Consider the following 24,729-nt stretch of genomic DNA (forward strand, 5'->3'; position numbering starts at 1 on the left):
TAAAATTATATTGGAAATTGCCAGTTTTTAAAAGATTTTTTCTTGCTTATTTAACATTGTACTTTCCTTGCTTAACCCCCCAGGAAGATTATAAGTAATTGGACAAATTTTATAAAATATATAAAATATACAAGATTACAAGCAAGTATAATACTTAAGACTTTTTCGTGATGTATGCCCATCTTACTCCTACGAGTGCAATTAGGTCGAAAATCCGTGGAGCCTCCTAGTACCGTAGTACGTGGCCTTTCTTCAATCCAAACCGAACATCACTGTGGTGTCGATCTTCGCCTAGGTTTGGCAAAGAAAGGCTAGAGTGAGGCAGCCGAAATGAACGGCGGAAAAAGGAGTTGCCTCAAAGGAAGGTAGCATTGTGCACATGAGGCACATTAGACCAGGTTTTCGCCGGATGTGATACACAGAACCCCACTGCAAGGCTCTCTTGTCTTCTGATCAATTCATTTTGGCTACATGCAGTCCGGCGACCCGAGGCTAGAGAAGCCGATCTATGCCCACGAAGTGAAAGACAAGGTGCATTGTACGCCTACCTCTGGAAAGAAGCAGAATTTGGCTTTGAGAAACATAGTTCCGCAAATTAAGTTGTTTGTCTAAGCGATATATTACGTTAACTGCTACTTATTGTGGTAATTTTGCCGGTTCCAAAGTTGCTTGATCATCTAATGCTTGTTTGTCTGAGTTGGATTCAAATGATCTCCTGATTCAGTTACAAATTATTGATCTTGATATCTGATGCATGATTTGTTTCGGCCCGAGTCACAGAAATGGTATTACTATGTACCGCGCCAACACAGCCAAATTATGTCTGTCGGCCACAAGTCAGTGCTATAAAATGCACAAACGACATATGGGGTTCAACTAGCTCATCTCTTGACGTATTGGTCTTGATACGCTCGTTCAGCCACTATGTCATGTTCTGATCCTTTTTCGGGGGTCTCGCTTTATGACATCTGTTCGGACATGCGATTAATCTGGCAAGTAGCATTATTCGCAGACTGATGTTGTAAATTTTCTGGACATGTGGACTCCTTGAATTGATGGTGAAAACTGAAGCAAACAGCTTCACGCTTCTATTATTGACCTGACTCAAGGAAGATGGCTTAACATATAGAATGCCGTGATGCAATGATGAAAGAATAAAGCGGCAATGTACGTTGGAAGTCATGACGGCCGTTATGAAGGCTCTATTGATTATATTGTACATACATACTTTGTTCCACAGCACATGTCCACTGCATTGCATGTTACGAGACTTCCCAAAGACTAGATGTTCCAACTCGTCATAGAAGCCTTTTTAATTCTCACTTGTGCGAACCTTGATCCCGCTTTCCGCGCCGAGGGTTTGAAAATTTGTTTGCTTCGGCTTCCACTCTACTGTACGAAGAAAATTTAGCCACTGTTCCGTCAGAATCAGAACGAGGCTTTGACTGAACAGGTTCCAAGACCACGCCACTTGTGTTCTTCCACAATGTTCGACAAAGTTGTATGTCCTAGACGTCCGAACAGACACAATGCTAGCGTATTTATTCACCTTTACTATCCAACAAAACTAATATCTTCAAGAGACTAAGGCCTTTGTTCTACAAGGCGTGAGTATCCACCCGCAAGATTGAACGCATGATAGAACGGTGACAGTCTAGAAGCTCGGATCGTTTACTACACGTTGAAAGGCATTAATACCCGGGATGGCTTGAATACACAGACTGACTGTGAGAGGGTCATGCAAGATACTTGAGGCAGAAGCATTTGCCCTTGCAGCAGCAGTTAAATCTTATCAGTGCCAAGAGCCTAAACCTGAACAGTCTCTGAAAACGGGTCTGCATGTAAAGTCTATTAGTGAGGGAACAGGCTGAATAGGCAACATCTGGAACCCTCTCGGGTTGTGCCAGGTGGTCTCTCTCGAATAGACGCATGAAACAGGAACCGAGAAATTATCGGCTTCTGGCGAGGACCTTAAGGCGAACGAGTGCTTCGCTCGCATTTCGGTCGGTCCATACGGGAAACTAGGCCTATCAACACCACCCCATCAGTATAAGATACACGGAGTGCGTGACCATCTACAGAGATACACACTACACACTAATTAACAGATAGTCCTGTCGGCGACGCATCTCATGACCAAATCTGGGATTAGATAGCTATCACCATTATAAATGGTGAACGGGGCATTACACAGAGTCGGCATCCATGACAATATTGCCGAACAAGACCGGAAGAAGAGACATGGAATCAAAAATCAGAATGTGCCGTTGAATCATTTGTTTGTCTTCCCTGAATTGGATTGTCTATGTATCTCGACGTGACATCAAGCGCCCTTCAATATATCCATCGAGAGCGGTGCAGTTCCCGCATGATTTTCCATTGTCCCCTGTCTCTATCCACGGTACCTTTATGCCATTCGGCGTCAGCTAGCAGTATATTGTGTTGCTTCGTTGATAAACTTACACCAAGTGTATTTGTACACGTGTTATAGGCTCCTTGATGAATTCGAGAATATATAATAGGATCCGAGACAGATGGGGCTAGTTGTTGCGGGAAATCTTGTTGAGTACAAGAGTATTGTGCTTCCCTGCCACCATATAATGAGTAAAGACAATTTACTCACGACGATCAGTCCTGGAGACTTTAAAGGGTGTGATCAGACACTGTTATTCCCCAGTAGTTGCACAAAACCAAGTTGGGGTTCAACCATCTAGCACTCCAGCAGTGCTTTTCATTTCGCGTTGGAGACTATGTGGAGGGGCGTCAAGGTAATCGGGTATCATAGGGCGAACTGAAGCACGGTGGTGGTGTCCGAAAGTCCGTTTCCATTCTGCATGTGTAAGAGTTGCAAGCATCTTGGAGTAGCTCTTCTGCTATTATAGAACACCGGAAGCAAAACCAGCGACATCACTGATGCAATATTGCGAGGTTTACGGATAAATAATCCGGTATTAAATGACAGGGAAATTATCAGCAAAATCGGAATCGGACCGGTCTATGCAGTAGTTTCCGGAGATTCGTATACACCCAGAGACTTGACTCACTTCGAGGAATTGATTCAGGAGTTGATGTTTGCTCTGCAACGCAACGAGTTATTCGGCCCATTCCGAGGCACGTGCCCCTAAATTTGGGTCTTTTTTGTCGACCTCCCTCATCTACGTGCGCATCATGCTCTTATCTCTCCTCGAACGAATCTCATCTAGGGCTGAATATGGTTCTATACGCGCTTCCGGATTCGACATGCGAAACAAACAAAAATTTGCATTCATCCGTTCCTGCTTCGGCTGGACCTCACCAGAGTCCAGACAAAATGTTCATCCAGCCCAGACGCTGATATTAGGCGCTCGTCTTCTTATTCGTGGAAAGGTGGAATGGCTTGTATCATCTGTCGCAGGCGCTTCAGTGCCCAACGGAGACAACTTCGGTGATTAGGTTGCTAAAACTGCGCGCTTAGGTCTCTTGAATGCTTGGAAGCTGGCGTCTAACGAGCGCTTATCAATATCATATGCAAGTTGTGGGTCCAACCTACCTCGTAGTGCAGTGTTTATTGGGCGCTTGTTACAATAATAGCATACAACTCACTGCAGTATGCCAACTGTTCAAATGCAGCCTGCTTTCCAACCAATCTTGGCTGCTCTTTGGTTGCGAGTTTTGGTTCGAGGCGCTTGGGTCGTTTGCGGATGAACTATGCCAAAGATCCGTTAAAGAGCTGGTTTACGGGTGGTGGATAGCTATGGTCTGGTTAAATTCAATACTGTGGAAGTATTCTGCCATGCATGTGCTATGTACGTTCATATATTACTTTACGGTCGGGGGCGTCAGGCTTCTTAAAACTAACTACACATAGACCACTTGCGCGTGACGTTTTGGAGTCCTTCACAGAACAAAACCTGGGTGATATGGAACTAAGCGCTCATCCCTGATGTATGCAAGTCTCGCAGAATACTGATGTCCGTGAAAATGCAAACACCCGGTTGCGCCCTGCTACTACGTATTCTGCCTTCTGAGGAGGATAATTTTGTGTTGGGACGCTGGTAAAGAAGATCGTACGGTATTGGTCAAACAGCGGGAAGCTGTGCTATGTCAAATCAGACGTTCTCGCCGCTATTAGGCGTCGCAGTTACCTGCCTTGAGTTCACGTACCTCTGTATCGTGTGCGTATATCGGTAGAGGTTGATGCACTCTTGTGTATTGCTAACATTACAAATACCCCGTACTTACATGTGTTTAAGCTCTTAGTAGAAAGGCTGTATCGCGTAAAGCTAGGGTATTCGAATACCCAATGGTATCCGATGTCACGCTAGGCTTAGCCTCTGTTTTATTCGGACAGGAAAGGGCCATTCTGCACAACGGACATTGGACTTAGCTAGTGAAATCGGAACGGAGACGGATTCGATGCGTGAGGCGCTGAAGTGGCGTTTAGCTCGCAACCAACCACTGTGTTGTCCCTGCAGACAAGCCTGTAAGGTGCCAGACAGGATACGTCTCATCTCAAACTCACAAAATCGGCAACTTCCTGTGCACGCATGCTTTCGTATAGGCGCTGTTCCCGATTTCTGCGGCGAAGTGCGGCGTTGAGAGACCACGTCAATTCTAATTCTGATTTGCGGATAATCGTGGATACATACACATACTATTTCCTTTCTCCGGCGTATTCGGGAGTTGTACTGGACAGCTCCGTTGCGATTCTACTTCTACAAGCCTGAGTCAAGGGAGTGCGAGTTAGTAATCAGCATAGCACTGCATCGTCATCTTTCTATTCTGACTGGTCTTGGCGACTGCGGTAGACTCCCAAACTACGAGACGGATAGCCTTCTTCACTGCATGCAGCATAGACAAAGATATAACACCGCCATGCACCAGGATCTATGGCCTATAGCGAAAGAAAACTCGATGGAGCTAGCATGGTTCCTGCGTGAGAATCCGAGCCTCTGAAGCTTGGAATCCTTCAAATCAGGACGGATTGTGCCACGGACTCCTCGCAAGGCGCCTGTGTGAGCCCGCCACGTTGATTAACAGGAATCGAGAAGCATTATGGGTACTTCGCTGCCAGTTTTGAATTAATAGCCACTTCCCAATCAGGAGATTCAGAAGGCATCCATGTGAGCAACGGGCTGCAGATGACGATGTGCATTGAATCGTTGTTTGAAACGGTAGAGGACGGCTACTGATTCTTCTTTCCGTTCTCGTTAAAACTGCCAGTGAACCCCTATCGGATTTCCGCGTGCCTTCGCGAACATCCCACTCGTTGCATGAAATTAAGTATGTCATGACGTCGGCGAGTGTAAGTTGATCAGTCTTCACTGATTTCCATAACAGGCTTGCTGTACCTAGAGAGCCTCGCGGGTCAGTCAAATTTGTATAGAGATCTATATCTGTATACACGGATAGCAGCAGACAGGGGAGATGGAAGTAGGGAAAGAGAGTTCGATGTGTAAAATTAGGATTGAGAATCTCAGGTGAGGAGCGCTTGTGATCTGCCATCAGCTGTTTTGCTCTTACCGACTTGTTGCCGGACTCTCCCGGATAAGCGATGTGTTTCGTCGGTATTGGGCTCGATTGTGAAATTTTGGGAGCGGGAATACCTGACCTACAGTGAGAATCGGAGAGGCAATGCGACTATATAAGTCGTCAGACAGATTTGACTCCATCACAGTACTGAATTGAGTCGATGCGAGGCGCTGCAAATCCCGCAGTTGATCAAAGACTGCAGGCCTTTGCACAGATGCTATCTCGTGGATAGATTTGCAATGCAGGCTCGATCCACTCAAGCGGTGAGATATTCTGTTCAGATATATGCATCAATATCAAGTTTGTTACGCTAGCGATGTACATAGCCTAGTTGCCGTCATGAGCATGCTGTTCCTGGCGTCGGAGTGTATTTGACTGTACGGACACTTGATTATTACAGCCCCAAACCAGAAGATCTCTCGCTCGAATCCATAGGTCTCCTAATCGCAGTAATACAGAAGTAGAGCATTCCTTAGTTAGGAATGGGTATGCGACAATACCTCGGTAGAAGTTGTCAAACTTCGCCGAGAGAGACCGACGTCATGATGTATATGATCAGGACGTAGATGGTGAAGATGGTAGCATTACTTAAAGTTCACACTACTGTGAATCATGATGTTACTAGTAATCACTGGGTTCATATGTGACAGAGTCAAGTTCTTGATCAGGAATGATCAAGGTAAGTCTAACTCTCTGGTGTCTTCTTGAGTTGAATTTCTGAGGCAGGGCAGTTTTAGTCCGATTGAAGTTGCTGTTATTCATAATTGGGTGTTTGTTGCTCTGGCGAGTGCCTTCTCAGAGGGTGCCACTGTGCTGCTCTACTTAATTCTAAAAGCCAACAATCTGCATGCTAATGGCATTTGCTACCAAATATTTTCACCAACTTTTCTATTTTATCACCTTATCAACTACAATGTTAACATCAAAACAAATCTCTTCAACGCATTCAAATGACCTCCCTTCTATTTCTTGCACCTCTTCATCTCCCTGCCTATTTTAACATTGTATCCAGCTCCAACTCCAAATCTCTAACCATTTCCAAAATCAAAGTGCATTAAGTAAAGCAACCCCAAGGCAATTAGAAAGCACTCAAAGTGGGGGGTGAATGGGAAACATTCAACACAATATGACACACAGGTCAAAAACTATTTGTGTGGATGGACGTGAATAGCTCAAAGAGGGGAGGGGAGAGGGGAGGAAGAAGACTGTTGAAAATTGGTTGAATATCATGCAGACCAGTATGAGTTGATAGCCTCCGCATATGCTCTTCAAGGAAAGAAAAAAAGAGAAAAGCAATTGCACAGGCTCCAACTTGCTTTCATATTTTTTTGTCGGAAAGCACAGGGCATACACTATCTGTCCAAAGACAGGAGAAAAGAGCACAAAATAGATTAAAAGGAAGAAAGCATGAGCACGCATCCACAAAATCAAAGCAAAACAGATCAAGCGAATCGTAGTTGAAAAAGGCATTGGTCCTCATATACTCATTTATTCACCGCTGAAAAGGCCTTGGTCAAGAAGAACGTAGGTTATCGTTATTCGTTTCGTTCAATGCTGTTGCGCGACCGGATGGTCCATCGGTTCGTCCACTTGGTTTATAGGTGTCCAGCCATTGGGGGTCAACCACCCCAAACGCAACACATCAAAGACTGTTGAAGCTTCGTTAAGCAGTTGATATTGCCGCCTAGTCGCATGGTCGACCGTTACGAGGTGTGGATGCGACTGCACAGATTTAATTTCCTCTATCGTAAGGCGGCGACTCAGTGCGCTGTTTCGGAAAAAGGAAAAAACAGCACGTTAAGTAAAAACATCCCGAGTCGAGTCGAATTTGTAAAGGGAAAGAGAAGTGATGACATACGCAGTGGACACCGCGAGCGCATATTCGGAAGGAGTCGTATCCCAGCTCGGTGGTACATTGTGTATCACTAGTGGAATGTCGAAGACATGAATCGGGTTGCGTACAAGGCATCGAATGGATGCAGCGAGTGGGTGATTTGCCAATGGCACTGGTCCAGTGCGTGTCATGAGTGCGATGTCAAAGTGAACTTGAGCTTCGTGTGGGTGATGAGAAGGGACGAAGCTTAATTGTGGTGTCATACGCCCTAAGAACAATCAGATTTCACACATCAGCATGACAAGTTGAATTGTTTTTCCTAAAAAATTGTGTGATTGCTCACTATTGTCGAGACGGCATTCCTGCATATCGCACTCTGCTGCATGGTCCAGAATCGCCTTGAAAAATTCTTTGTTGGTCAGACGAGAGAGGGGATTCGGGTGTGAAGGTTTCCGGAACCCCAAAAGCATTGCTTTCTCCTCGTATACTTGTTCCTGCATCGGGTCAGGCGTCACGACACGAGGTTGAAATTGCGGTGTCATAGACTGGCTGTATGTCGACGTCGTAGAGGCGGCAGATGAAGGCGGAGGCATCATCAAGCGCGAACTAAGCAAGGAGAGTTTGAGTCATCATGTATATGTACGTCTGCATACTGCCGAAATCTGGTGCGGAAAGCTGACCTATCGGCTTGGGTCCTCTGTTTATCCAAGTTCTCGATGCGAATCTTAATCTCAGAAGGTGAGAATATGCCCAGTCGTACATCCTCATGGTACGAGCGGCGTAGCTCAAGATAGTCAGCGAGACTAAGTTTGCTACGTTAAACGTTAAACGTTAGGCATCTAATTGATCTATCCGGTCCGTAAGGGGAAACAAGTGAAGATACGTACGTAGACGATTGAATATGAGCATCGGATCCATTGACTGTAACCTTTTGGCCCTCCGCGGTGCCTCCAGCTAGACTCTCCAACCCTCGCTTTACTGAAGGTGAAGGCGACTGAACAGGGCCAAAAGATGAGACCGAGTTAACGCCGTTATGGAGGTGCTCAACGGCATGCTCTTCCTCAGGCGGAGCCTGTGGAATGCTGGACACGCCGCGCTGTACTTTAACGGTCGGTGTCTTCGGTTTCTCTTCTGGACGCACGGGCATGAAGCTGCGGAGAGCTTGGAAGGCGGGCATAGAGATCAAAATTTTCCCTGTGATCAAAGAAATGTTTATCTTAAGCACATATTTACGGCAACGCATGTGAAAAATACCACATACTCCATTCTGCTAGTATTTCGTGTGGGAACCCTTCGTCAGGTCCGGCAGCGGGAATAACGACACGGTGAGTCGCACATAGCTCCTGCAGCCGTCGACAATATCCGGAGTACTCCTTCCACATCCTACACGTGGTTTTAATAAGCACCCAATCGAACATAACAAAATGTAAAGTAGACTCACGCAACATTTTTGTTTTTCATGCGGGAACCAGCGATCTGTGGGTCCTGAGCGTAAGCCTCGGGATGTACGACTTTTGCAATCCGACGATAGACGTCCTCTTTCGTATCACCGGGCTGGACATAAACATAACAACATTAGCATGAACTAATGCTGGGAAATACAGAATTGCAGTAAACAGGGCCAATGAGCAGTCACAAGACCAGCGAATAGTAGATGCCCCCAGCCAAATAGGCATGTAGCCAGCCTGTAACAAGACATGGCTCTGAAACTCCTGCATATAGGCAGTAAGAAGATCCTTGGCTTAATCGAGCATGATACATGCCAAGTTAAGTTCCGGCTTTGACCAGTCGGCGTCCGCAATCAAATTATAGCAAAACCTTGAAAGAGAACAATGACAGAAAGGACCGGGTCATCGCCGGAGAGCCCGTCATGAACACAGCATTGACGCCCATGTGAAGCAGGAAGAAGTAAGGATTAGGTTGAGTGTATGCTTGTGTCGGTTCTCGGCAACTTGTTTACACGTCAAACGAAGGAGTCATTTCCTGTTGGGGGCGCTCAATGTCCGAGTCTAGTGACAAATCCAGGAGTCCCATGCCGCAGCAGCACTCGTGTGTACGTGTAGAGTCTCCAGAGGAAGAGCAAACACCCCAGCTATTTTCCAGTAATTTTTTTCTTTCCCGGTAGTCCCAAAGGCCCTGTTCTGTCTGCAAAACATACTGAACAGAAATAATAAAGTAGCGCTCACCTTAACAGCCATATTCTCGTGATCAGGAAACAGGACGTTTTTATTCTCTGGTTTGCGCAGTTCCTCAACAAGTCGCCAGGTTAGTGCATAGTTATCTGCACTCCAGTCAAAATCCGGCATTTTCTCCTTGGCTTTCTTATGCGGGTGTGGGGAGGTGGCAGCTCCAGGGGCAGTAGCAGCGACGACGCCGCCCCCAGTGCCCGCCATGCCTGGCGAACTGTCCGGCGGCAGCGCGCGCTTCTCGCCCCGAAGCATGGGCGCCAATGACCAGGTGTACTGCGTCCCCGACGTAGGGCGCTTGTCGTCGTTGAATACCCCCACGGCTGCTGTGAAGTGTCTCCGTCAACATGGTGAACACTGAAAGAAGAGTTATTCAACGAAAAGATGTACGTGCCCGCTAGCTGGTGTTGTGTGGTGCGTAGATCTCTGGTTGGTGAGCTGATGGTGGGTGATTCTCGCGACGATGGTGGGCGTTGTCGCCTGTGATTCTGTTTTGTACGTAGCGACAGGTAAACGGGAGGGCACACGTGATATGATTGATCACTCACGTAAACTCTCGCTTTACAATCCGCGTTCTACTGTGTTATCGCCAGGGGCAGGAATATCCAGGTGAGAAACACAACCCGGTTTATAATGCTGTCTACAGAGGTTTATGAAAGGAAGCTACTATCCTTGTACATCATCAGCTCATGTCCATCTCATGTAACCCCGCCCGCCAAAAGCCGAGAAATTAACAAAAAACAAAAAACAAAAAACAAAGAAAATCTGAATGAATAAAAGAATGGTAATGATAAGAGAAAGCATGTGTACACAGCACATGAGAAAAAAAAGAAAACAAGGGATGCATGTTGTAGATAACACTAGCTAATATATAGATATTTGTATTGAGTTCAGTCCAATAATGTCCATGCACGTCTACATTCGGTGTGCCCCTCGACCAGCGAAGTTCGTCGTTGAACCAGCGTCACTGAACGATGATTGTTGTCGTGGTGGCATTGGTCGATGCAGCACGGCTTCACGATCAGCGTACGTTCCCTGTTGCGATATTGGCGGATACATTGGCTGAGGAACACCTGGAGGATACCGTGGTTGCATGCTCGTCTGTGACCCGTTATCAAACTGTCCGAAGTTGTAAGACGGTAACGAAGTGTTGCTCTGTGCGGGCGGCGTTGGTGTTCCTGCGCGACTCGAGTAACCTCGCTGGTCAGCGAGTAAGGGGTACTGATCATTACCGCCTGCATCGAAGCGTGACATCTCGATTTCGTGGGTCGTGCCATGAGCAAGATAATGGTCGTAGCCAGCAGGTGCTCGCGGCTTTCCTCCGCTTCCGGCGTAGAATTGTGACTTTTGATGTTCCAGAGTGGTTGGCACATCGTTGAGTATCGTTGACGACGATATTGATCTTTGGTCCCAATCTAGTTCGCCGCGATCGCGTTGGTAAAGAGCTGGGTCGTACTCCAATTCGCTCTGGTGAACAGCAGCAATCTTAATACCACCCGGAACAACCGAAGCCTCCATCTTCTGTCCCCCAAACTCGTCCAACTTCGCCTCCTGGTTCGCAATCCGTCCATGATACACCTCCGGAAGCAAAGGCATCATCTTTGCATGTAACATCGGCGTAAACAACTCCGCATGCAACGCAGGATGACCAAATCTCTTCTCCAATCGTCCACCACGTACATCTCCTCGTTCCGAATGCACTTTCGCTAAGCGGAGTTCTTCGTCGCTTGGTACGTACCAGTTGAATTTGGGTAGGAACTCCCGGTCGCAGTAGATTTTGAAAGCTAAGACCATGAGGATTGGTGGGAGTGTTGATATCCATTGGAAAGACTTCCATCCTTGCTGGAGGCCGATTGCTAAAAACGACATGAGGATCTTACTTGCGGGAAGGACAGAGAAGGCGAACGTACTCAGAACCATCAGCGCCTGCATGAATACAACTGTCCAAAGAAGTCGGTTGATGACAACGTTCCAGAGACGCTAAGCCAGAACCATCAATACTCGATACTTTAGAACGATAACTGACACTGCTTACCCCGCCGCTTTCGACCTTCGTCACAAACACAAACATTAACTGATACTTGTAAACGAATGAATTGATCCAAAATATGATCGCTGCAGCGAGAGGGACCAAGGGAGCAAGAGGTGAGAAAATAAGTGCCACGGCACACATGAAAAGCTATCAATCAATCAGTCAGTTGTCAATTCGCCTCCGCAATCTACTTAATACCAACCACATTAGAACTAGAAATTACATTAATGATTGGTTCTAGTTTCATCACACAAGATAGAATGCTCACTAGTAGATAGCATATTCAAAATCGGGAGGTTTAGTCCAGTCACGGATGTCGCGTGGAGTACGGCCGAAGATCCATGTCTTGAACCAGATGATTAACAAGTGGAGACCCTGGGCAAGATCGAAGATGGCCAAGAAACCACGCAAACTGCAAGCAAAGTTCCGTCTATCAACATGAAATCCGATACTATCAATGAAAGTTAACCCACGGGAAGAATGTAAGCCAATAGTTGGCCTGGTCAATGTATGTACGGTTGATTGTGTCCGGAAGTTCTGCAATATTTCTGTTGGTATATCAAAGTAAAGAGAAATAACCCAATTACACTCACTGTTAAGGTTATTTATAATCTCTGAGAAGCTTGAGTGTTTACCGATCTGAGAGACAATCTGCTGCACGGAGTCTAGAGAGTTACACAACTTAGCCACTCCTTGTTTCTTTGCCAGTTAACTATGAGTCGACTTACTGATAATAACTCCGATGAGCGTGAAAATGAATAGCTGGGAAATGACGAGGAACGCGAAGTAACGTGCAATAACAGCACGATCGAGACGTGAACGAGTGACAGCTCCTTGGAAGCGAGATAGCCATCTCATAACAACAGGCAAGAACCAACCGAAGAAAGCACCAACAGCGGGAGGAAGAATACCAGAGATCACAGTGAAAGTACCATGACTAGATTCTGACCATTTCTCGAGGAATCCGACGTACGACGTTAACTGAACTTGATGTTAGAAAATGAGAAGTGCGATAGTGGAAAATCAACGTACAGAAGCCAAATTGGCGAGGAAAGACACAACAAGAAGTGGAATGGTATTCAAGGAGCATACAACGACCAGATATACCCATCCAAGAGTCTTCTTGCTTGCTAATGTAGCTTCCGATTTGCTCAAGTTATCCCAGACCTTTCATGACTATGAGTCAATAATCCAAAGGATAACAAGTAGTGATCTTACAATGTCCTTCGGGTTAGGAGCTAATGTCACAAGGGTGCCTTTTGGTCTCTTATCGCGAAGCATCCGAGCAACTATGTGTGCATAGGGTACAGCCGCCATGGACGCGAACCCGTAGTTCTCTGCCCGGCGAGTATCGATTTCTTCGCGGTAGGCTTCAATTGCCGCTTCACAGCGCTTGACCTTGTTACTGCGGGGCTGTCAGTTCAGTATAAATTAATAATGTTTTCTTCGAAGCTCACGTGTAGAAATCAATCGCGTCATATTTCGTACCACCAATCCCCAAGAAGCCCCCTTTTGTAATAGTGGGTCGTTTCTGACCGATCTTGCCACCCTTAAGATATCGGACAAGGATCTTCTCGAGGTCACGAACAGCGTCATTATGACACTCGATAAGTTCTGGTAACCGTCCAACTTTACGTCCAACGTGAACACTCGTAGCCGGATATGGGACCTGGACAGTCTCCAGGACGCTCCGAATACCCTCATCGGATTGGAATTTCCTTGGTACCTTCTGAATCATGAGTGTCCGTGCGTAGAAAGACTGCATGTATTCCGGCGATCGGAACCACGCGAGTCGGAGCTGAACCATCCGCTTCCAATTTACCCATATGAAGAATAATACAAGGAAGGTGAACACGTAAGTCGCAGCGACGTGTACGAAGAGGATGGAACCTTTGAGGTTACGGATGGTGAGTATCGATAGCAAATCGCGGTCTGAGGAATCGACATTCTTGAGGTTATACACAACGTTTACGGGTATGAGCACACCGCACGAGATAATTGCAATTGCGGTGAAGAGCCATCGAATCATGCGCAAGAAACGCAGGAAAGCGACGGCGTCGAGACCGATTTTATCGAGTAACTGGGCTTCTTTGGTGTGTATGAGAGGCGGGAGCCACCCAAATATGCCGTCCGATATTGGTGGAGGCTTCTTGTCGCCGACATGATATTTCACTTTTGGCTCGTAGACAATCTATAAACGGGGTGTTATTAGTCTTGACTTCAGAAAACAAGGCAATCCAGAAGGCGCGTCTGCGTGAGGCAAATGTACTAGTCTGGTAATCTTCAGGCACCAGCATTTCTATTTTATTTCGTGTATCCACGAGATTCTTTCATATTCTTTAAAATTTGTGTAATTCGCAGAGTCGACACCGATGCATTTGCCAGACACCTATACCATGAAGGAAAAACGCGCACCTTATTTCGAGGCCGTAAAATATTGAAGACCAGTACGGTCAAGAGCTACCAGGTTCGACAGCGTCAATCAACGTGTCCCGTGTCCGACGGGTCCACAAAAGTACTCACAGAAATGATAGACATTAAAAGGACCTGAGAACCGACAGCTGCGGGCGCCAGCGACCGTTGGGCCTGATTCTCGTTAATGAAGTCACCTAGCACACCACCATCGTCGTCGCGTCGAAAGAATATGCTCGTCATAGGAGTTCGTGAAAGGCTGTACGCCCAAGTAAAGACAGAAAGAGAGATTATTGGTCAAGGAGGACCCGCGGTAGAGCGACGGCTGAGTTGAGCAAAAGGAACGATGAAGATGGAAGGAAAAAGACTTGAAGCGTAAGCGTGGCAAGCGTCGAGGACGGCGACGAAGGGCCGTTGTGCTACGAACAATTAGGAAGTTGTTGTGGTGTGCTCCCGGAGGACTCCTGTGCCGTGCGTACAATGATCTGCTTACATAACATCAAATTACATCTCATTCATAATTCCCATGCGGGCTTACTTGAACCTCCGCAGCTGTCCCTACACACTCTCCACTCCACTGCATGCGGAAGAGACTCTCGTACGTATGATCTCATATTTTCCCAGGGCCGTTTTCCGACCGAATATTTTCCTTCATTTTTAATTGATGGCCTAGACTCGCGTCGATCAATACTAGGATCAGCTAACATCGATCGTCTGATACTAGAACATCCAAAACCTGCTCAAATCCAGTTTTATTACGGACAGACGAAGAAGTCTTCTGCTGCTGTATAACTTGTATGCCAACATTGACCTATACCACTCCGTCCATGCCTTCCGAGTCGTTGTTACTAGTACTGCCTCGTAATTGCCGATAATTTCTAGGGGATTTTAGCCGGCTCCCGCTTGCATATGACGGAGACTTTATTTCGCCGATGCGTTAGAATCAGCGGGAATGTGCACGCTTACGATACTTAATATGCAAGCGCGGCCCGACGCAGGTCATCGCAGGCCGGTCGAGTTAAATCTCACTGTTCCTATCACACAAAGGATGTATTTATAAGTTTATTGGCAGATTCTGTTGATGAATTTGTTCTCAGATGCTTAATCACAGTTCTGCTCTGTGTAGTACCAGAACATCCTTGACGTGAAATTTTGGTGCTGTATTGCTAGGCAATGGAACTCACGTATTGGCGCGACTCTCTACTTATTGCAATGATCTTCTCAGACTTATCCTTATGGACTTAAGCTCAGCACTCAAATGTCCTACGTCCATGCTTACCTTTGCACAAGGCATCTCCGTTAACGCCTTCACACCTTTCCTTTCCTGTTCTTCGTCCGTTCTTACTGCATTCACGCACGCAGCATGTAGTTCGGGTAAGTCTCCTTGCTCTCAAGCAGCAATCAGACTCATCCTCTCCGTTCAGGACCACAATTCTTGGTGACGAATGAACCCAGCTAGTCATTCTCGGACGAGCCTGAGCTCACTCTCTCGCCCTTCCTCGGCTCTAGCTTCCTTAGAGCGCATACACTCCAGTATTTCGAACGTCGCCACAACCGGTCGGTCATATGCTCGCTCGAGATCATCGTCGCATAGTTTGGGGCGTATGATATCTGTTTCTGAGTAAGTATCTCAGTCTCTTAATTTAAATATTCCGACGTGATAATCGTGATATTGATTTTGTGCTGGTCGTTATTGTAGATTAGCGAGCAGCGACGCTTTTGATGAGTGGAGACGCGGGACGCCTCTTTTGAAGCCTCTGTCCGTCGGTGGCGGCGCACGGTGGGATGCGTTTCCTGTTCCACAGACAGTGAGGAACCTTGGAAATTACTTGCTTGATGTTAGATTACCGGACTGGGTATTAGAGGTGAGCCTTCGAGATTCAAGTTTCCCTACCCTCAATATTAAATTTCTGAGACAAACTTCGTTTCTATCCATTAGACCTCATCCCATATTTCCCCTCTACCAGGAGTGAGGCATGTCGATATGTACGTCGAAGAAGATGCCGCACTTAAGAGCGCGTACGAACGCCTTGACGAAGAATCTGCAGAGCTTGTTAGGTTGCATAATCAGCAAATGACGGGCGAGTTGAATTGGAGGATGCCCGTGGATTTTATGGTTCGAAAGGCCTTCGTCAAACCTCGTGCTCTTCCAAATATCCCGAACCCAGCTGAAGAGGCTTTCATGTGAGTCGCATATTCATATTCCATTGTTTAATACTGATAAATATTGCATGTACCGCATTTGATGTTTGGATCAGTTGCGACCTTGCACTCGACATGCCCTATTCCACCACCCCACTCAACGTCTCCATTAACCCAACAGTCATAGCAGACGCAGTCATCTCAACCTCCCTCTACCCAAGTCCATCCATGTTCAGCCTCGACTCACAAATCTTCGAAGAACTCCGTGTAGACAAAGAATCGCACGACTCACCCGTCGTATGCGTCCCTCACCTCATCGTGAAACACAAAAACAAAAGTAGGAATGGGAACGGACACGGATCGGTATCGAGTATCAATATGCTTAATGAAGCGACAAATGAGTTGGAATTTTGTATTGGTGCATGTATGCAGCAGAGGAGGTTGTTAGGCCTTGAGCGAGAGACGATGTTTGGGATTGCGTGTAGTGCAGGAAGGGCAAGGGCGTTTACTGCGTATCGGAGGGATAACCAGGTAAGCCTTATTCAATTCACAATAACATGGAAACGATACAGTTACTAAGAAGTTAATGTGAAACATAGATCCAAATCGTCCGATTATACGCAGAAGACTTCGACCTCCAAGTCCTCGAACAATCCTGTCTCTTTTTCGCTCTCCTCCTCCGTATCCGGCACTACATCAACATGGTCGCCTCAGAGCTCGAACACATCAACGGTTCCGAAATCGAAGAAAAGATAAGAATCTCAGAAAGATCATGGAAAGCTGACCCAACGGACCCTGCACCACCTGGTACTTCGTGGCCTATCCCAAGTCCTCCTCGCTTCAGATCACGTTCAAGATCGCGTTCACCTTCGGATCCGGGTTCACCGTTTAATCCGGGCTCGCTTTCTCCTCACGCTCTGCGTAGACGTCTCTCAAAGACGTGGAGTATCTCGACTAATGGGAGTGCCGGGGCAGGGCCTTTGAGTGATCCGGATAGTATGGACTTGGATGAGGATTGTCCGAGTTCCGCTGGGTCTTCCGTTGCAGAGGATTTTAACTCGAGAGCTATGCGTACTTGATCTGATTAAGGGTTGTGTGAGGAAGAATGGATGATAGATAACAGACTTGTTCCTTGAATACCAAAACAATCTGTATTTCGTTACATTCAAATGTTTTTGGGTCGTCGATAAACTAAATAATACCTTGTATCAAGTAAATTACAGTCTCTTACTGTTTATTTGATATATATATATCAATATCAATTCATTTCAACGGACCGGATGGAATGTTATTTGGCTCTGCGATTTTGACTGCTAGTGGTAATCAAGTTGATCAAGTACTGTACAATGGAGTATATTTTATAGTACTACATTTTGATACTAATGGCTTCCAATTAGTCAAAATACTCTCCTGATCATTTTGGTGTGTTCCAATGACATGAAACTGTTAGCAGGTATTAATATTGGTTATACCCGATGTGCCCCACGTCCTCCAATATTTGATTCAGATCCTGCTGCGAAATAGTTATCCGTGTAACTATACCATGATACTTGTCGTGTATGTGGTATTCGCTGACTTACGCCCGTCTCATTGGCATTGCTCAGTCCGGCTTCTTGATAAGGCCTAGGTTGAGGACGTGGCTGCTGGAACCCTGCCAAAGTTTGAACCTGTGCCGGAGTCGGGGTTGAAGCGTAATACATGCCTGAGGTGATGTTCGTTTGCCACGGGCTCGATAAGAGCCTTCCGTTATCGGACTCACCGAAGTAAATGGGTAAGGAAGCGGTGCTTTGCGACATGCCAGCCCAAGGTGCATGAGTCTGATGACCGTGTTGGTGATCTAACGGGAGGAGGGGTAGTCGGGCTTGATCGCCGCCTGTATTGTCAGGACTGACCACTTCGAACTCCCGTCTTGGTCCGTATGCGAGGTAATTGTCGTATCCTGTCGGTACTTGAGATACCCTCGTCGAAGGATTGGCGTAGAAATGCGAATTTTGATGTTGTAAGGATGGCTTGTCGCTATTCATGCTGAGTATACCGGCAGAGGAAATCGAGTCGCGGTCCCAGTCTATCTCAAGGCGGTCGCGCCGGTAGAGCGAGGGATCGTACTCAAGTTCATTCTGCATGGGGAGCAACCAATTAGTAAACCATGTCGAGCTTCGAGAATTGAGAAGGTGAGCTCACCGCGTGAACAGCAGCAATCTTGACACCACAAGCTTCTGCCTTTTGACCTGCTCTATTATCCAGTGCCACCCACTGATTATCAAAACATCCATTGTAAACCTTCGGCAAGAGAGGCATCATATCCGCATGTAGCATGGGTGTGAAGAGCTCAGCGTGCAACGCCGGATGGCCGAATCGCCTTTCAAGCCTACTTCCGTGCGCGTCTCCGCGCACTGAGTGTACCTTCGCTAGACGGAGTTCTTCCTCGCTTGGAATGTGCCATCTGAACTGCCGTAAGAACGCACGCTCGATGTAGAGTTTAAATATTAAGACTAAGAGGATAGGTGGGAGAGTTGACACCCATTGGAATGATTTCCATCCTTCCTGCAATCCGACCGCTAAAATACCAGATGAGTATGTCCTGAGCGGACGGATAGTGAAGAATACTTACTAAGCATCAGCAGCGCCTGCATGAACACAACGGTCCAGAGGAGCCTATTGGTGACAACATTCCAGAGACGCTGAAATGGGGATAACTCATGAGCAAAGTGATCCGACCAGAAAAGCATAGAAAATGACGTACTCCTCCACTTTCGACTTTCGTGACAAAAGCGTATATAAGTTGATATTTGTATACGATAGAAAATATCCAGAAGACGACGGCCGCAGCAACTGGCATAAGCGGTACGAGTGGAGCAAAGGCAAGAGCAACTGCACACATGAAAAGCTGCACATATTATCAGTGGTCGACACGATACCCACGTAATTTCCTGCACGTACAATATTGGAACTAGACGAATATTATAAGTATTGGCTCAGAGGTTGGTAGTTTACGACTTACTAGTAGTCTGCGTAGTCAAATCTGGGCGGCTTGCTCAGCTCACGTATATCGCGAGGTGTGCGTCCAAGGATCCGCTTCTTGAACCAAATGGTCATTAAGCGGAGACCCTGGATAAGGTCAAAAACCGCTATGAATCCGCGTAGACTAACAAACGCAACGTCATAAATAGCTAATCAAACTCCCTTATGTACAGATAAATGCGCACAGGAAATATGTAATCCAGTAATTTGCCTGGTCGATATAGGTGCGGCTGATCGCTCCCGGAAGCTCTGGTTTGCTGTAAGGCACGATGAGTGGGCTGAAGGAAAGAAGTAGCTTACTATCTAGATTTTCGACTATCTCTTTGAAGCTCTTGTGCTTCCCGATCTGAGCTACAATTTCCGTGATAGAGTCTAATCGTCAAATACTCAGCAAAATCTGCGCCGCTGGCGACAAGCTTCAAGTAACCCACTTATTACAACGCCAATCAACGTGAAGATGAACAGCTGTGAAATAACAAGAAACGCAAAATATCGGGCGATGACGGCCCGATCTAGGCGAGAACGAGTGACAGCGCCTTGGAAACGAGACAACCAACGCATAATGACAGGAAAGATGATTCCGAAGAAGGCGCTGACAGCGGGCGGAAGTATACCAGAGATGATGGTGAACGTGGCAGGGTTGCTCTTCGACCAATTCTGCAAGAATGCTACATATGCAGTCATCTGATAAACTGTTAGTGCAAAACAGAAGAAGCACGAAGAAGAGATGTACGGACGGCATTCAAATTGGCGAGGAAAGATACAACAAGGACTGGGACGGTGTTCAAGAAACACACAAGTGCGAGGTAGATCCAGCCGAGTGTTTTACGTGCAGCTATCGTTGTGCTACTCATGCCGATATTCTCCCAAATCTTGTAAACGAGAATTAGCAGGCGCACGTTGAAAGTGTCAAAGTAAATTCTTACGATGTCTTTCGGGTGGGGAGCTAAGCACACAGTCATACCCTTCGGCCTCTTGTTGCGAAGCATGCGAGCAGTCATTTGTGCGTATGGTACTGTCGCCATGGATGCGAATCCATAATTCTCGGCCGTACACGTCCCAATCTCTTCTCTGTACATTTCAATAGCCGCTTCGCTTCGCTTGACCTTGCTTCTAATAAATCGTTAGTGGAAAAAAAAATTGCAACTCTGCCCCAATCCATCTACTCACGTATAGTAGTCGATGGCATCATATTTACTAGCGCCCATACCGAAGCAACCACCCTTTCTGACAGTCGGTCGGTGTGCATTGGATTTGCCGTCCTTGAGATAGCGAACAAGAATTTCCTCGAGTTTACGCACGGCATTGTTGTGATAATCCACGAGACCCTGCAATCGTCCGACATTACGTCCAATATGTACGCTTGTAGCCGGATATGGCATCTGCATAGCGTTGAGGACAATGCGAAGGCCTTCGTCCGACTGATACTTCCTTGGCACATTCCGAATCATAAGAGTACGAGCGTAGAAGGATTGCGTGTATTCGGGAGACATGAACCAAGAACGTCTAATTTCGAGCATGCACTTCCAGTTATACCAAACTGCAAACATGATGCAGATTGTGAACACGTATGAAGCGCCGACATGGATGAAGAGGACGCGGCCTCTGACATCGCGGATGGTAAGGGTAGAAAAAACGTCTCGTCGGTCTGGGTCAACATGTCTTCTGTTATACAGAACGTTGATAGGGATGAGGACACCACATCCGATGATCGCTATTCCAGTGAAGAGCCAGCGGACCATTCTCTGGAACCTCAAGAAGGTCACAGCATCGAAGCCAGATTTGTCCAGCATTTCGGCCTCCTTTGTATAGATGAGAGGTGGGATCCAACCAAGGTAACCATTTGAGATGTTGGGTGGTCTCTTGTCACGAACGTAGTATTTGAGCTTTGGCTCGTAGACAATCTGGAGGGAAAGACGATATTAGAACACGCTAACCATGCCACAACATACCGATTCTTGGGAAAAGCAAGAGGATTACCCACTTTGTTCCTAGGCCGTAAGGCATTGAAGGTGAGAATCGTAAATATCTACCAAATGAAACGTCCAAACAACTCATTCAACCATATTGACAAAATGAAATAAATAAAAAGCCCATACCGTAACTCCCGACATCAACAGGAATTGAGTGGCAACAGCCGTAGGCGACAGTGCCCGAGAAGCATCGTTCTGGTTCAGAACATTCCCTATCACATCGTCTGGACGGTCGCGGCGAAACATGGCGAAACCACTGTTGAATATTGACCACGACAAATCCAAGACAGGTCCCAGGAAGAAACAAGTCGTAGTGACAGTTATAGTGTCCAGTCCAGAAACCAAGCAGAGGATGCAAACAGGTGCACTAAGTCTACCCGCGTGAATAAATACACATTGTTGATTCTAGATACCGGGGTCGAACGGGAGTATCCTCGATCGAATAGGAGCCGGATGTCAAAAGTAATAACGAGGCTGTTGGCTAGGGCTAGGAACACCATCCGTCGCAAATACAACAGATGAGCATACTAAGAACCCAAATAGGTATTAAGAATGTAATAGTCCTGCTTTTACAGTTGTGTACTTCTCGAAGTGGTCGAATCGGTGTAAGAGAAAGGCACAAAAAGGGGGTATCCAATGCATTGACATGGTAAGACAATCGCTTTAATGAGACATTTAGCGACACAGGAGTCCAGGCGGTCCTCGTACCTTTTGGAGTCCCTTGTAGTAGACTAGTCTACTTCAGCACATTGCGGAAGAATGTAAGTGATTCAGAGCAAGTCGAAGGGAAGGTCACCACCTAGTATATCTGCTCCTGCCTGAAGGAGTTTCGCTCGAGTCACGTAGAGAAAATGAGTCCAGCGTTTCTCTGAGTGTAAGAAGGAAAAAACGCTACCATGCCATGACGCACGAAAACCATGGTGTTCGTGACGTTCAGCAATTCGAGTGTCTAGGTCTGCTAGCTTCTAGATCGTTACAGGCCTTTAACACGTGTAGCCTCGCATTTGTGCAATTGGATAGTCTCTCGTGCAGTGCGCCAAGTCCATTTCACTTGGTGCGGTATGGTAGATTGCCTAGTTATGGTCTGGCGATGTACTGATCCGTCTCGTTCTTCCCCTGACTAGCGATACTGATGCCCAAGTTCATATTGACCCTATGCTGTACAAGCAGCTTTTTATGCTCAGGCAGGCATCATTCTCGATCAGCCGAACCTTATTCCCCGCGCTGATCTCATCCCCAATTCCGACAATCTCCGTCAAATTTGAGTGGGCCTCGGTCACTTTGATTATGCCAAGAGCAATAACACGAAAGTTGCTTCGCTGGAGACCAGTACCCCGTCTACACAGCCACGTCTTACTTGCTGCGAAGAGTTCCGGACGCCAGTACTGCAAGCCAAGGTAAGCCCCGTCTGTAGTCCTTGGGATACTATACAGCCCAATTGTCGAACTTGAAGTGACATATCGAAAGCAGAGTCCAAGGGAAAGCAACACAGAGGCGACAAGGTGCGATTTAACAGAGATGATGAGATGCACAGGATGCGCCTTAGATGGATGTGCAGGAGGGATTTCTGAGCAAATGACCTGGCAAAAGCAGGATAGGTCAACAACGTTCTCCAAGACGTACGTTCTAAAGGAACTTGTACAAGTTCGGTTGTAGGATGTGAACATTGTGAAGTGTGTTTCGTCCACGTGATTTTCTCTCCCAGACCTGACTCTGACAGCCTCGGGTGTTAAGTTTCAATCAGCTCTCGTTAACAAATCAATCAAGCAAGAGTAACTGATTCCCGGGGAGAGTTTGACTTCCTTATCGAACTTCCGATTGCCTGCTTGCAACCACCGGGCCGGCCCCGGGCCTTCTCTGCTTTTGCTTCGGAAAGTCAGCATCTGCACAAATGGCAACGTGCATGCTGCAAGTGCAACGTCCCACCCTCGGATACTACACATGGCCACCTCGGTCTCTGCAAAGATTGAACCTATTATAGCTCACGTCAAGGCATGTCTTGAACGGCACAGGCCGACCTCTGTTGCAAGTGAAAGCGGAGGTGTGAATGTGAACTCCAAGGCGGTACCAACACTCTTTGTCGCGTTCCAGGGGCCTCAGGGATCAGGTACGCTTCTAATTCTTTCACCATCTTTCGTTCTTTCTTTTCTCTATCCTCGAGGACATATGAAACTAATTCCAAGCTTGGCATCGAACCGCCTACAGGGAAGACGTTCCTAACTTCCCATCTACACAAAGCGCTTTCCGCACCGCCACACAATCTGTCAGTCGCGGTGCTAAGTATCGACGACCTATACCTCCCGCATGACGGCCTCGTACACGTCGCACGTACGCATCCGAATAACAGATTGCTGGCTGGACGTGGACAGCCTGGAACGCATGATGTACCTCTGGGAACGAGGCTTCTCGAAGAACTTAGCGCGATTAATGATAACTTGTACTTAAGCTCGGAATCTGGTGGATCTGAGAAGGACGGGGCAGACAGGAAAGAAGTTCGATTTCCGTTCTTTGACAAGAGTCTGTATGATGGGGAAGGAGATCGTGTAGCGGATGGTGGTCCGATCGTTCGTCCCCCGCTTGACGTTGTTCTCTTCGAAGGCTGGTGCGTTGGCTTCTGCCCCACCAATCCAGATGAAATCAGACGACGATTCGCGCAGCACATGCCGGATCTTGAGGGAATACTTGACTTGCAGGCAGTTTTCAAAGAGGAAGACATATTCCAGATAAATCAGAATCTTTGGGATTATACCAAGTGGTGGGAGTTCTTTGACGTGTTCATACAGGTAAAAGCAAACCTTTTCTCCTATGGTCTACTTTCCCCGTCATCTTTCAGAGTGTATATTTTAGTTTACTGATTGATATGACATGCACTTCAGGTAAAACCTCCTGATTCGACTCCATATTCACTCATATACAAATGGCGACTGCAACAGGAGCACGATATGAAAGGAAAGAACGGTGGGAGGGGTATGACGGACGAACAAGTCAAGACGTATGTCTTCGCCCTACTTTAAACTCTCTTCTCTACTTAGTCATTCACATGCTCACACTCCCTCTTAAACAATATCATTGCGCGTTCGCGCAAGCAGATTCGTCGATCGTTACATTCCAGGGTACGTGTTCTTCGCAGATGGCATCGAACACGGGTACGTTGGCGCCTCTGGGGTGCGACATGCTCCACGGTGGCTAGGAAATGGATTGAAAGTAGCGATTGACGAGGAACGGAACTTGGTTTCTGTTGATAAATTTTAACGGAATCGTACTATATATAGTTCAATGTTTACAAATCCATGACAGTTTAGGAGAGACACGAAGCTTAAAGCACTGGCATTATATTCGTTGAGAGCCTTTATCAATTTCTGGGTGCACTGAGTGCTAGACCCTTGAGGACGAAGGCCAACGAAACGGCGGACAGACTTGGTATTTGTAATAATACAGAAAGAGCTGGCCTGAGATACTATATCACGGCTATTCTTTTGACTTTGATTTGATTCAAAAGAAAGGATTCAACAAAAAGGAAGAAGATTTACATCACGTGACGTTATACACGTGCCAAACAGTCATGATTGATAATTATACTTATACAGTTGAAAATATCTTATTGCATAACGTCGGGAG

General features: G+C 46.7%; 7 protein-coding genes across 7 annotated transcripts; 3 read left to right on the top strand and 4 right to left on the bottom strand.

The window, feature by feature from the left end:
* Positions 1–3,168: 3,168 nt before the first annotated feature.
* FOMMEDRAFT_164815 (uncharacterized protein) lies at positions 3,169–4,493 on the top strand (the record flags this gene model as incomplete). The annotated part of the gene is made up of 4 exons (XM_007261945.1): positions 3,169–3,424; positions 3,455–3,514; positions 3,571–3,785; positions 3,848–4,493. The coding sequence occupies 3 exons, from the start codon at positions 3,169–3,171 to the stop codon at positions 3,729–3,731; spliced, it is 477 nt and encodes a 158-aa protein (XP_007262007.1). The 3' UTR covers positions 3,732–3,785; positions 3,848–4,493.
* A 1,951-nt stretch (positions 4,494–6,444) lies between these two features.
* Positions 6,445–9,959, bottom strand: FOMMEDRAFT_144163 (uncharacterized protein). Its single transcript, XM_007261946.1, has 10 exons — positions 9,926–9,959; positions 9,532–9,854; positions 9,403–9,486; positions 8,787–8,899; positions 8,607–8,728; positions 8,233–8,539; positions 8,026–8,157; positions 7,689–7,951; positions 7,370–7,613; positions 6,445–7,279 (listed from the first exon to the last, which is right to left on the bottom strand). The coding sequence occupies exons 2-10, from the start codon at positions 9,784–9,786 to the stop codon at positions 7,060–7,062; spliced, it is 1,740 nt and encodes a 579-aa protein (XP_007262008.1). The 5' UTR covers positions 9,787–9,854; positions 9,926–9,959; the 3' UTR covers positions 6,445–7,059.
* Positions 9,960–10,154: 195 nt separating this feature from the next.
* On the bottom strand, positions 10,155–14,360 carry FOMMEDRAFT_101479 (DUF221-domain-containing protein). The gene is made up of 13 exons (XM_007261947.1): positions 14,087–14,360; positions 13,979–14,023; positions 13,021–13,754; positions 12,782–12,968; positions 12,596–12,730; positions 12,292–12,544; positions 12,157–12,228; positions 12,037–12,100; positions 11,832–11,975; positions 11,766–11,775; positions 11,567–11,710; positions 11,442–11,511; positions 10,155–11,387 (listed from the first exon to the last, which is right to left on the bottom strand). Exons 1-13 carry the CDS (start codon positions 14,216–14,218, stop codon positions 10,447–10,449), a joined length of 2,931 nt encoding a protein of 976 aa, XP_007262009.1. The 5' UTR covers positions 14,219–14,360; the 3' UTR covers positions 10,155–10,446.
* Positions 14,361–16,312: 1,952 nt separating this feature from the next.
* FOMMEDRAFT_138087 (uncharacterized protein) lies at positions 16,313–17,291 on the top strand. The gene is made up of 2 exons (XM_007261948.1): positions 16,313–16,648; positions 16,717–17,291. The coding sequence occupies exons 1-2, from the start codon at positions 16,346–16,348 to the stop codon at positions 17,194–17,196; spliced, it is 783 nt and encodes a 260-aa protein (XP_007262010.1). The 5' UTR covers positions 16,313–16,345; the 3' UTR covers positions 17,197–17,291.
* A 292-nt stretch (positions 17,292–17,583) lies between these two features.
* FOMMEDRAFT_101481 (DUF221-domain-containing protein) lies at positions 17,584–21,412 on the bottom strand (the record flags this gene model as incomplete). Its single annotated transcript, XM_007261949.1, has 14 exons — positions 21,238–21,412; positions 21,123–21,167; positions 20,309–21,042; positions 20,065–20,251; positions 19,876–20,010; positions 19,570–19,822; positions 19,439–19,510; positions 19,324–19,387; positions 19,119–19,262; positions 19,058–19,067; positions 18,861–19,004; positions 18,729–18,798; positions 18,299–18,675; positions 17,584–18,234 (listed from the first exon to the last, which is right to left on the bottom strand). The coding sequence occupies exons 1-14, from the start codon at positions 21,355–21,357 to the stop codon at positions 17,584–17,586; spliced, it is 3,006 nt and encodes a 1,001-aa protein (XP_007262011.1). The 5' UTR covers positions 21,358–21,412.
* A 776-nt stretch (positions 21,413–22,188) lies between these two features.
* On the bottom strand, positions 22,189–22,778 carry FOMMEDRAFT_150732 (uncharacterized protein; the record flags this gene model as incomplete). The annotated part of the gene is made up of 2 exons (XM_007261950.1): positions 22,189–22,269; positions 22,323–22,778. 2 exons carry the CDS (start codon positions 22,776–22,778, stop codon positions 22,189–22,191), a joined length of 537 nt encoding a protein of 178 aa, XP_007262012.1.
* Positions 22,779–23,046: 268 nt separating this feature from the next.
* Positions 23,047–24,389, top strand: FOMMEDRAFT_101486 (P-loop containing nucleoside triphosphate hydrolase protein). The gene is made up of 4 exons (XM_007261951.1): positions 23,047–23,218; positions 23,317–23,894; positions 23,988–24,103; positions 24,201–24,389. Exons 1-4 carry the CDS (start codon positions 23,053–23,055, stop codon positions 24,361–24,363), a joined length of 1,023 nt encoding a protein of 340 aa, XP_007262013.1. The 5' UTR covers positions 23,047–23,052; the 3' UTR covers positions 24,364–24,389.
* Positions 24,390–24,729: the final 340 nt, after the last annotated feature.

The sequence above is a fragment of the Fomitiporia mediterranea genome (assembly GCF_000271605.1).
Source record: "Fomitiporia mediterranea MF3/22 unplaced genomic scaffold FOMMEscaffold_1, whole genome shotgun sequence".
NCBI classification, from domain to species: domain Eukaryota; kingdom Fungi; phylum Basidiomycota; class Agaricomycetes; order Hymenochaetales; family Hymenochaetaceae; genus Fomitiporia; species Fomitiporia mediterranea.

Bases quoted from the DNA above. Each gene is read 5' to 3' on its own strand.
- FOMMEDRAFT_144163 (XM_007261946.1), bottom strand. From the start codon at position 9,786: ATGCTTCGGGGCGAGAAGCGCGCGCTGCCGCCGGACAGTTCGCCAGGC. The intron at 9,487-9,531 runs GTGAGCGCTACT...TTTTGCAGACAG, and splicing joins ACGAGAATATGGCTGTTAAG to AACAGGGCCTTTGGGACTAC. The intron at 7,952-8,025 runs GTCAGCTTTCCG...CTCCTTGCTTAG, and splicing joins CAGAGGACCCAAGCCGATAG to TTCGCGCTTGATGATGCCTC.
- FOMMEDRAFT_101479 (XM_007261947.1), bottom strand. From the start codon at position 14,218: ATGACGAGCATATTCTTTCGACGCGACGACGATGGTGGTGTGCTAGGT. The intron at 12,731-12,781 runs GTAAGATCACTA...TAGTCATGAAAG, and splicing joins CTCCTAACCCGAAGGACATT to GTCTGGGATAACTTGAGCAA. The intron at 12,101-12,156 runs GTGAGTGTAATT...GAAATATTGCAG, and splicing joins GATTATAAATAACCTTAACA to AACTTCCGGACACAATCAAC.
- FOMMEDRAFT_138087 (XM_007261948.1), top strand. From the start codon at position 16,346: ATGTTCAGCCTCGACTCACAAATCTTCGAAGAACTCCGTGTAGACAAA. The intron at 16,649-16,716 runs GTAAGCCTTATT...TGTGAAACATAG, and splicing joins CGTATCGGAGGGATAACCAG to ATCCAAATCGTCCGATTATA.
- FOMMEDRAFT_101486 (XM_007261951.1), top strand. From the start codon at position 23,053: ATGGCCACCTCGGTCTCTGCAAAGATTGAACCTATTATAGCTCACGTC. The intron at 23,895-23,987 runs GTAAAAGCAAAC...CATGCACTTCAG, and splicing joins TCTTTGACGTGTTCATACAG to GTAAAACCTCCTGATTCGAC. The intron at 24,104-24,200 runs GTATGTCTTCGC...TCGCGCAAGCAG, and splicing joins ACGGACGAACAAGTCAAGAC to ATTCGTCGATCGTTACATTC.